At 45.1% G+C, this 10,832-nt stretch overlaps 1 protein-coding gene across 1 annotated transcript; it reads right to left on the bottom strand.

Annotated features, from left to right (window-relative positions):
• Positions 1–1,754: 1,754 nt before the first annotated feature.
• On the bottom strand, positions 1,755–9,867 carry MRTO4 (MRT4 homolog, ribosome maturation factor). Its single transcript, XM_033159442.1, has 8 exons — positions 9,766–9,867; positions 7,937–7,995; positions 6,892–6,995; positions 6,076–6,157; positions 5,899–5,966; positions 4,333–4,484; positions 2,817–2,893; positions 1,755–1,963 (listed from the first exon to the last, which is right to left on the bottom strand). The coding sequence occupies exons 1-8, from the start codon at positions 9,791–9,793 to the stop codon at positions 1,802–1,804; spliced, it is 732 nt and encodes a 243-aa protein (XP_033015333.1). The 5' UTR covers positions 9,794–9,867; the 3' UTR covers positions 1,755–1,801.
• Between the last annotated feature and the right edge of the window lie 965 nt (positions 9,868–10,832).

The following is a 10,832-nucleotide window of genomic DNA, read 5'->3' on the forward strand; positions in this document are numbered from 1 at the left end:
GGCGCTGTGGGTTAAACCACAGAGCCTAGGGCTAGCTGATCAGAAGGTCGGCAGTTCGAATCCCTGCGACGGGGTGAGCTCCCGTTGCTCGGTCCCAGCTCCTGCCCACCTAGCAGTTCGAAAGCACGTCAAAGTGCAAGTAGATAAATGGGTACTGCTACAGCGGGAAGGTAATCAGTGTTTCCATACGCTGCTCTGGTTCGCCAGAAGCAGCTTTGTCATGCTGGCCACATGACCCGGAAGCTGTATGCCGGCTCCCTCGGCCAGTAACGCGAGATGAGCGCCGCAACCCCAGAGTCGGACATGACTGGACCTAATGGTCAGGGGTCCCTTTACAACCATTTTTGCTTAGAAAAGGCTACCCAGATGCTGTGAGCCTTAGTCTGTGCTTAGTCTATTATTTTAACTTTTTGGAAGTCTCTATTAGAGTTCCTTTGGGTTTTGTTTTAACAATCTGGTGGTATATAAATTTTATGAAATCAATTAAATAAATGCTCTACCCCTGTGCTGAGCCCCTTTCCTATAAAGAAACTGGTTGTTTTCGCCCATAATCGTTCTGTCTGAATAATTTCTTAAAAGGTGGCCTGCGTAGGTTTGGTGGGCTGCGTACCATTCCCTACCGTAGGCCAAGCCCCCCTCACCAGTGCTTTATTTGACCCTTCCGCCAAATTTATATAATAATGCCCAGGTGAGGTAGTAGCTGCTCTCTCTACCATTTGAAGTTCTGAGCCTGAGCAGAGACAGCGACATTATCTTGGAACACATGGAACTATGTGGGGAAAGGGGAGAGCAGTGGAGGTTGGAGAAAGATGTAGGGTTTTTCTTTTAAGTGCAACTCATCCTGGCAAAGCTGCCAATCTCATTTTAGGCTTGCCTGCACTCCCTTGCAGTGGGTCTAGGAGCAGGTGGCACTATGGTCTAAACCACTGAGCCTCTTGGGCTTGCTGATCAGGTCGGCGGTTTGAATCCCTGCGACAGGGTGAGCTCTCTTTGCTCTGTCCCAGCTCCTGCCAACCTAGCAGTTCGAAAGCACGCCAGTGCAAGTAGATAAACAGGTACCGCTCTGGCAGGAAGGTAAACGGCGTTTCCATGTGCTCTGGCTTCCGTCACGGTGTTTCCGTTGCTCCAGAAGCAGTTTAGTCCTGCTGGCCACAGGACACGGAAACACCGGCTCCCTCGGCCTGCAGCAAGATGAGCGCCACAACGCCATTGTCGCCTTTGACTGGACTTAGCCATCCAGGGGTCCTTTACCGTTCACCTTTGCAGTGGGTCTCCAGAGTTTCAGGCAGGAGACAGTTCCAACCCTGGAATCGGCAGAGGTTGAACCCCAGAACCTTCTGCGTGTAAAAGCAGGCATTCTACCATGGAGCTGTAGTCCTTCCCCTCCCAATTAAAAGCATGAGTCTAGTCCTCATGGATGTGAATAAGCTTCTGCACGTTACCTAAAAAGCTGCCATGTATCAACTCAAGACTACTGAGTCCATCTAGCTCAGTACGGTTGGCACAGAGTAGCAGCAACAGCAGCTTTCAAGGTTTTCTGGCAGGGAGTCTCTTCCCAGCCCTACCTGGCGATGCCTTCGGGGACTGAACACCTGGGCCTTCTGCATGCCAAGCAGCTGCTCTGCTACTAAGCTATGGGGGCACAGCTTGGATTTATCCAAATTGGGTTTTTTTTAATGGTATGTAAAGGAAACAGACCAAAACTTTAAAAGCTCTTCATTCAGCTTTGTATCTATATATAAAAATATGATAAAGTCCTTAGATGAGCAGTTTAGTCCTATAGGAACAGTCCTGCTCCTGCCTAGTTGTCATCCTCATCACAGTTATCCTTTTCCGCCTCCTCCTCCATCCCTTCCGTGACGTCCTCTGCCTCTTCGGCCAGCTGCTCAAAGTCTCCCGTCTCTGCATGCCACACGCTCCTGATCGTCACCTTGAACTCTGCCATCGTGTACCCAAAGAGTTTCTGAAACAAAAGAGAAAAATGATGGCCACGCCCAATGTCCTCAGCCACAGCTGCTTATGTCAAGAAACAATACACACAAAGCTGCCTTCTCTTTGTAGCTAAATCTGTATCTTTATTCGCCTAGCACAAGAGCTACATTTCTGTAGCTGAGGGGTAGGGGTGGGCTTCTTCTCTGGGCAGTTTCCCAGGTATCCGCTTCTGGGAATCTACCCAAACAATGAGGTCTAGCAACTTGAAACAAGTATGATGTGGTTCTGAAGTGAGCCAGTCTTCCTCTCCATGAGAAAAGGACAGAAGTGAGAGACTAGGCAGCGGAAGAGATAGCAGTATTTATTATATTTACAGCCCAATTTTTTCTCCAAGGGGCCATACATGATTCTCCCTCTGCCCTCATGTAATCTCCACAACAACCCTGTGAGGTAGGGTTAGGCTGAGAGAAGACAGTGATTGGCCCAAGGTCACCTCCATTATGCTTCATGGCCAAGTGGGGATCCGAACCCTGGTCTCCCAGTTCCTAGTCAACGCTCTAACCCAGTGTTTCTCAAACCTGGGTCCCCGGCTGTTGTTGGACCACAACTCCCATCATCCCCAACTAGCAAGACCAATGGTCAGGGATGATGGGAATTGTAGCCCAACTGCAGAAGTTTGAGGAAACACTGCTCTAACCACTACACTGCGCTGTCTCTCGCATTAAAGCACCAAAGTCCACGGGGATGAGATTCATTGACTCCAAGCTTCGACACGTCGACCTGTAAGGAGGACGCCTTGCACAGCAACAATCGAAGACTCCCCCACCCCAGGCCTTGGAGATCCCTCGGTTGAGGGACCCACCCTGCGTTCTTTGCCAGCTCACCAGGATACGTGCTTGTTCAGGGGTCAGGATGCTCCCCTCTTTGCAGACCTCGTAATCCGAGATTAAGGTCACCACTCCTGCAAACAAGAGAGGAAGATTAGGAGGGGAAGCGGCCAGAATTGGCTTATAGAAGTCAGTTGGCCCATAACCTGGCCATGCTGGCTGGAGCTCAGGAAGCACTGCTAGTACCAATCTAGGGTTCCAGAAATGGCAGAGGATGTGGGGGAAAGAATTTTATTTTTGCTTCCTTGCAGAGAAGGTGTTCAGAGCTTTCGGAAGCTGACAAAGTTCCTATCAGCACAAGCTATCTGGGAAGAGGCCGCCTTCCTCCCAGCTTGAGAGACAGGAGCGAGGCATGAGCATCTGCTGAAGAGGGGGCAGAATTGACCCTCTGCATATGATCAGGAGACACCCCCCCCCCACACACCAGGACTTTCGGTTGGATCTATGGTGAACCAATATATCGTCTGCTAGCAGAGATAACTATGCGGTGAAGAGAGGAAGTTAGAAGATAAATCTGGCCACCTAACCCCCTTGTGGGTTAAAGGGCGGGGGAGGGGTTTTTGAAGGGCACAGCCTCAGATGTCCTGAAGAAGACATTCATCACTGTACTGGGGGAAAGACATATCTTTGGGGAGGTGGTAAGCTTCTACAGCAGGGTTTCCCAAACTTGGGTATCCAACTGTTATAGGACTACAACTCCCATCATCCCTAGCTAATCAGGACCAATGGTCAGGGATGATGGGAATTGTAGCCCCAAAACAGCTGGAGACCCAAGTTTCGAACACCCTGGTCTAGACTCTAGATCAAGGGAATATTATTGGGTCGAGCACTGAATAACTGCTCTTAAAATAGATTTTAAAGTTCGCACCTTTCTTCTCTTATTATTAGGACTGGAAAGGAAGAAATAAATTGGATTCTCTATTTGTCAATGAAACAACACAGAAGGAAATGGCTGTGGACAGTTAAAAGCAGTAACAGGCCAAAGCCTTTTTAAAGAAGCTTCAATTTATTCCCTAGAAAGATTAAAAAAAAAAAAACAGACTGGAGCTCGGAATTGCTTATAATTTACTTTCTTGGGTTTTTGCGTAAATCCTCGTTTCCCTGTGCTTAGTTGATGGAAAATGAAAGTGGGAATTTTTCACTGTGTCATACAACGCAGGGAGGTGAAGACAGCCAAATAAATCACGCTAACACGAAAGGAGACTCACACACATAGTTTTCTCTCTTGAGAGCTGGGTCCATGTTAAAGCACGGCTAAACTATTTCCAATAACGTGCACATAAGAATGTAAAAAGAACCTGCTGGATCAGAGCAGCACCCCATGCAGTCTAGCATCCGATTCTCACAGTGGCCAACCAGATGCCCATTAGAGGAAACCAGCAGGCAGGATTCGAACACAAGTCCACCCTCTGTTCCTCCATGAATGTGTCCAATCCTCTTTTAAAGCCATCCAAGTTGGTGGCCACCACTGCTTCCTGTGGAAAGGAGTTCCATAGGTTAACACATCTCCCACCTTTCTTCAGCGCCGTCGGGAGCCCCAGCTGCCTCAGCTGCGGCTCCATGGAGTGGGGAAACTGTTCTAAGGGCCCCATATCCAGATTGACGGTGAAGGTTGCTTTGTTCCCAGCTCGGGCGAAGTCGTTCTCTTTAAACTGAGCGAACCACCTGGGGAAGGGAAGGAAGCGACAAATCTATTAAGTTACAGGTAGGTAGCCGTGCCCTGTAAAAATTGCAGTCGTTAACAGTCATCAACAGGTTTTCCACACCTATCAGCTGATCGCCCATTCCCTCCACCCTTCTGAGTAATACCCCTCCCCACTCCCTCAGTATAATAAACTTTATTATTTTAAAAAACACTCAGACATCTAACAAACACCACAGCATTGAGAATTAAATACAATAAGACATAACAAAAGGGAAGAGAAAAGAAAGAAAGAAAGAAAGAAAGAAAGAAAGAGTGATAGAGAAAGAGAAATAAAGATATTTACAATATTACTAGAAAACAATCCAATACAAAAATCAAAAACAAAATTTGTAACATAATTTCCACAAATTAAAACATTCTGATGTTAAATAAAAAAGACTTCCAATTAAGCTCGCTGTTTCTGCTGTTCTTTGTCAATGTTTATCGCACAATTATAAGGTTTTCTTTTTTATTATTCCTTTTTATCTCTTTATTAACTCTTACTTAAGTTATCATCTGGTTCAGTCTATTTCTGCTATGAGGAATCTTCCTATACCATTATTCTCCATGTATTCCTTAAATAACTTCCCCACTCCCTTTAAGGGTCTGGTGACTTCTGTTTCAGTGTATCTGAAGAAGTGTGCATGCACACGAAAGCTCATGCCAAGAACAAACTTAGTTGGTCTCTAAGGTGCTACCGGAAGGAATTATTTTATTTTATTTTATTTTGTTAAATCTATTAAGCTTAGCTGTTTGCAAAACCTTGGAATCTGGATTTAATATTTATATCCCGCTTTTCTAAGGAAAGAACACTCAAAGTGGCTTACAATACCAAAACAACAACAACAACAACAGGCAAAGAAAATAGAAAGCATAAGAATTGCATATTCCATATTACAGTATCAAGAATTAGGACATATTCCAGCTTCCTGTTCCTAGCCGTTTATAGAACATAAGGAGGACCCTGTTGCTGGATCAGGCCAATGGCCCATCTAGTCCAGCATTCTATTCTCACAGTGGCTGAACAGCTGCCTGTGGGAAGCCAGCAAGCAAGACCGGAGCACCAGAGCCCTCTTCCCTCCTGCGGTTTACCAGCAACTGGTATTCAGAAGCATTGCTGCGTCCGACAGGCAGAGCTGAGCCATCATGGCTAGTAGCCATTGATAGCCATCTCCATCTCCTCCTCCTTCTCCATCATCATGGATTAGTCCAATCCTCTCTTAAAGCCATCTTAAAGTTGGTGGGCATCACTGCCCCCTGTGGGAGCCAGCTCCACAGTTTAACTGTGTGCCGTGTGAAATACTTTCCTTTTATCTGTCCCGAGTCACCCAATGTTCACAAGCAAAATGTTATCTCCTAACGTTATAGCGACAGAGGCGGCTCGGAAAGGCTTACTCTGCAACTTCCTCTTTGGTGCGATTGGTGAAGAGAAGTCCAACCTCTCCCCGCAGATGCTTACTGACCTGAAAAACAAAAGGAGAATGGAGACAATAGGGAAATATTCACTGCGTGTCCCTAATTCGTCACACGCAGAAGTTGCTGGTGAAACTGTTTACACGCCAGACACCCCACCTGGTGTAAATTATCTTTGTATTCGTCGGCTGGGCTCCGTCCTAAGGCCACCATCATCACTTTGTTTTTCCCAAAGAATATCCTGCAAAAAGGAAATCAATCGATCAGATCTTCTGTAGGAGGAGACCCCAATATCAAACATTTCAAACCAACATGCTCTTACTCAACAAACACTTAGCTAACTCATTTTGGGAGTATATTTAAGTCAGTAATGCAGACAGTAATCCATGGATTAAGTTGATTTAAGGAGGGATGTGGGAGTCTCTTCTGCAAGTGCCAGTGATCTCAGAAGCCTGCTTTGAGTAACGCAGGGCCTTTACTGTGGCTGCCCTCGTTCTGCAAAACAGCATCCTGGTCAAGATATGGTTGGCACCCTCTAGCAATGATTGAATGCATATTTGTTCCGACAAGCTTTCCAAACTGGATGACTGGGTCTCTCTACCATGGGTGAATATTCTGTATTATATTGCTTTTGCTTTAAATGTCTCATCAGTGTTGTGGCTAAACTGCTTTTATTCTACATTGTTGACGGTTGTGTAGAAAGTGACTAAGAAATGGATGGTGGTAATAAGAATAACAACAACAATCCCCCCAACCTCAGAGTCATGTCATTTCCAGGATACTCCATTCCTCCACTATGACAGTTCCCCCACTCTTTTCAACAATTCTTTTATGGCTGCTGAGCATGCACAGTCCTCCATCGTTCAGGGGGAGGTTCTCCCTGAAAGGTGTTTTTTTTCTTTCTTTCTAAGTCAATCCAAACAGTTTTGCAAGGCCAGAGAAAGAATCACTGCCGACCCGAATTCTTCTTTTTACCTGCTGTGCTTCCAGGCATTCCGAATGTCCTTCAGTTTGTTGTTTCTCATGTTGGCAATGGAAAAAAGAAAGAGATACTTGTAGGTGTCCACACATTTCCGCAGCTGGATATGAAGAAGTCAGAATGTAAGAAGAATATACCGTATTTTTCGCTCCATAGGGCACACCTTGTTTTTAGAGGAGGAAACAAGGAAAAAAATATTTTTCTGGTTTTCCTCCTCTAAAAGCCCTGTTTTTTTGAGGCTCAGCTAAAGGTTTTGCAGCTTTTTTTGCAAAGGTAAAAACCCTGTTTTTTTGAGGATCAGCTAAAAGTTTTGCAGTTTTTTTGCAAAGGGGGAAAAGCAAAGAGGAAAAGCTCTGTTTTTATGGGGTTCAACTCACATTTCTGCAGCTTCTAAAGGAAAGGGAGAAGCTGCAGAATCTAATCTAATCTAATCTAATCTAATCTAATCAGCCAGTCACATGTCGCTGGGGAAACAAAAAACCTCCCTCTGCAGCACATTCAACAAAGGAGGGTGGGGCTGAAAGGGAGCCGGGACTCTTATCTCTCTCCCGATCTCTTGCTGATCAGCTGCTGAGCGGGGTCCTTTCAACACCCCCTTTTCTCTTTGTAAAATAAAAGGCATGATCCTCCTTTGGCCCCTGGGCAATTCAGCTCCAGGGACCACCATTCGCTCCATAAGATGCACAGATATTTCCCCTTACTTTTTAGGAGGAAAAAAGTGTGTCTTATGGAGCGAAAAATACAGGTATTCTCTAAACAGAAACAGCCTTCAAGATTCAGAATGAAGGAAGTGACCTTTAACGTTTCTGTTTTTGGGGGTGAGGTGGTTTTATTATAATTATATTGCTTCTGCCATTTTATATTTTGGCCTCATTTTACTTTTTGTGGTTTCTGTTCTAAGACAAGGAGAAAAATAAAAAAAAATCCTTCAAGACTGTGCATTTATGTGACTCTAAATTGTGACATACTGGTAAACCCAAGCCCTTTCTCCAAAGCAAATTTTCACACGGGGTCAGAGTCATAGTTTGCAATGTTGCTTACCTCTTCTATTAAGTTCTGTTTAACTTCTAATCCTTTTTTGGCGGTTTTTGTCAAGGAGACTGGAAGGAAGAAGAAAGAGATTCAGTTCCATATGGGACACTCCAGCTGGGCAGCCACAGGGAGAGCCTAGTTAAGGCAGTTTCCGGGGCAAGGTCAAGAAGAGTTGTGCAACCCGGTTGTTCTGCTCAGTGTTATATTTGGCTTATTGTTTTACCCTGCAGCAATTGTCGCAGTTATGATAAGTCAGGCTATTAAAATAATAATAGTAATAATAATAATAATAATAATAGTAATATATTTATTTATACATTGCCTTCTTCCTTGACAGGAAATTAAGGCAGATTGCAGATAGAAATAAGAACAGCTAAAAACATAGGGGGGTGGGAAACAATAATTTAACAATTAAGCATTAACAGAATTAAAACTATATATAATACAAAACACGCACATTTTGGGTATCAAATTGCAGGACAGAATTTCAAACAAAGATGTGGTCTCCCAAACCACCACCCCTAGCATGTTCATATTCCTGTCTCAGAAACATCCACGCTTGCTTGTCCACAAAATGGAAGATGGCAGGATACTTTGGGGAGCCAGCTTCTGGCACCAGACCCACTGGCAGACCAACTCTGCATTACAAAGATGTCTGCAAACATGACACAAGGCTGGCAACATCAACTCCACTGTGTGGGAATCTTTTGCAAAGGACCCGCAGTGTTTGAAGACTGGCAGTCAGGCCGTGCATCCATAGCAGTGACCACGGGAGGAATGACTGCTGGGAGGAGCGCAGAGAGAAGAAATGCCTGGTGCATCTGCATCTGCAGCAGCACAAGCAGACGCCTTCATCTGCCCCACCTGAAACAAAACACATCTCTCCCGTATCAATCTCTACAGCCACAGCAGGTGCTGTAACACTCCAGTGGCTTCACCCACAAAAGCACACTTCTCCACTCTCTCCTGAGACAGAAGGATCCAAACAACAACACTATAGATCTGTGGTTCCTAACCTGGGGCACATGCCCCACAGGGGGACAATCTGATTTTTAAGGGGGGCAATTCGAGAATGAGTTACTAACGGTTAATGGCCTTTTAGGCTTCCTCCACGTGAACAGGAGCTCACTTTTTGAATACAGTGGTACCTCAGGTTACAGACGCTTCAGGTTACAGACTCCTCTAACCCAGAAATAACGCTTCAGGTTAAGAACTTTGCTTCAGGATAAGAACAGAAATCGTGCTGTGGCAGCCCAGCAGCAGCGGGAGGTCCCATTAGCTAAAGTGGTGCTTCAGGTTAAGAACAATTTCAGCTTAACAACGGACCTCCAGAAAAAATTAAGTTCTTAACCCGAGGTACCACTGTACTAAGAATTATATGTCACCAGGGGGATCAGGATTTTAGAGATGCTTAGGTGGGGCATGGCCAAAAATGGTTTGGAACCACTGCTATAGGTAGAACTGTAGAGTTGGAAGGGACCACGACGGTCATCTAGTCCAACCCCTTGCAATGCAAATCTTTTGCCCAACATGGGACTCGAACCCACGACCATGAGACTAAGTTGTCTCACGCTCTACCGACTGAGCTATCCCCTCAGTCTAATCCTAGCCTATTAAAACCATAAAGTCACAACAAAAGTAACACGGCACCAGTCCCCTGATTAAAACAATAATAATGGACAATATCACGGCTATACAGTATAGGGATAGCATCCTACGTTTTAATTATCACTCTTGGGCTACATAAAGCTCTGAACACTAAGCACACATAGGTTTGTGGGGAGGGAATACACAGGTGCGTAAGAAAATGTTCCTTGAGGACCTGCGCCATCACTAACCCTTTTTGTCCCGCTTGGACTTGGGCATCTTGTCCAACACGTGGGTTCTGCGCCTTCTTCCTGCTGCCGCTCAGTGCAGCTGCTGCCGCGGGGGCTGATGGGAAGGACGTAGGCGTCCGAAAGGACGCCCGATTCGCCAATAGGAACCCTTCCCTCTCACCTCTCCGCAATCGCCGTCAAAGCAACGGAGACGCCCGGCGACCTTCTCGGCTATTAAACTGCGCTATAAGAAGGGGCTGAACGAGGCGCATCAGTTGTTTATAATCAGGCGACTTGAGTAGACAGACCCGAGAGGGGTCCTCGCGCTGTCTCGGGTGGCTCCTCGTAATAGGCAGGACCCCGGGCCGGCTTCCTGCTCAGGGCCTGACGGTCTCTGTCACATAGAGTTTGAAAGGAAGATGCTCCCGGAGGTTCAACTTCTGGCTTGACTTTGGACACCAGTTACAGGTTAAATTTAACCTCCGCTGCGCCTTCAGGTCGCGCTGGTAATCCATGTTGCTGCTAATTAAAAATGTTTTCAAACATTTCTACCCCACATCGGACCTAAATTAGACCAGCAGGAACTATATACATATATATATTTGGCTTTCATTTCTTTATACTTTTCCAGTTTATACATTTCACTTATTTTATACATTTCACTTACTTTACAATCATTTTGACATTTCAAAACTTCCTTCCCTCTCTTTCTGCGGTTCCTTAAATTTGTTTTCAATACCTTCTGCATATCTAAATTAACTTAATTTACTCATTTATTCATCTTCTTGAAATATATACTCTTAAAAAAACTGCAGGTTATTACAAGAATCCTGCCAATGTTTTTATCTGTTTATAATTTATCTGTAAATATTCAATAAACCATTTACATTCTTTTGTTTAAAAAAAATGTTACCTTGATTTCTTATTGAGCAGGAACTATTCCCACATCCTTTACTGTTCCCTTTTGCTTCTGGGTGGCAGATGCAGGTGTGGCAAAAAGAATAATAATTACCATGTTTATATATTTATCACATTCTCCGTCCTCCGCGTGCGAAGGGGGGGGGGAGTCTCAAGGGGCTTCGAAGCTC

This window comes from Lacerta agilis, chromosome 8, assembly GCF_009819535.1.
Source record: "Lacerta agilis isolate rLacAgi1 chromosome 8, rLacAgi1.pri, whole genome shotgun sequence".
NCBI classification, from domain to species: domain Eukaryota; kingdom Metazoa; phylum Chordata; class Lepidosauria; order Squamata; family Lacertidae; genus Lacerta; species Lacerta agilis.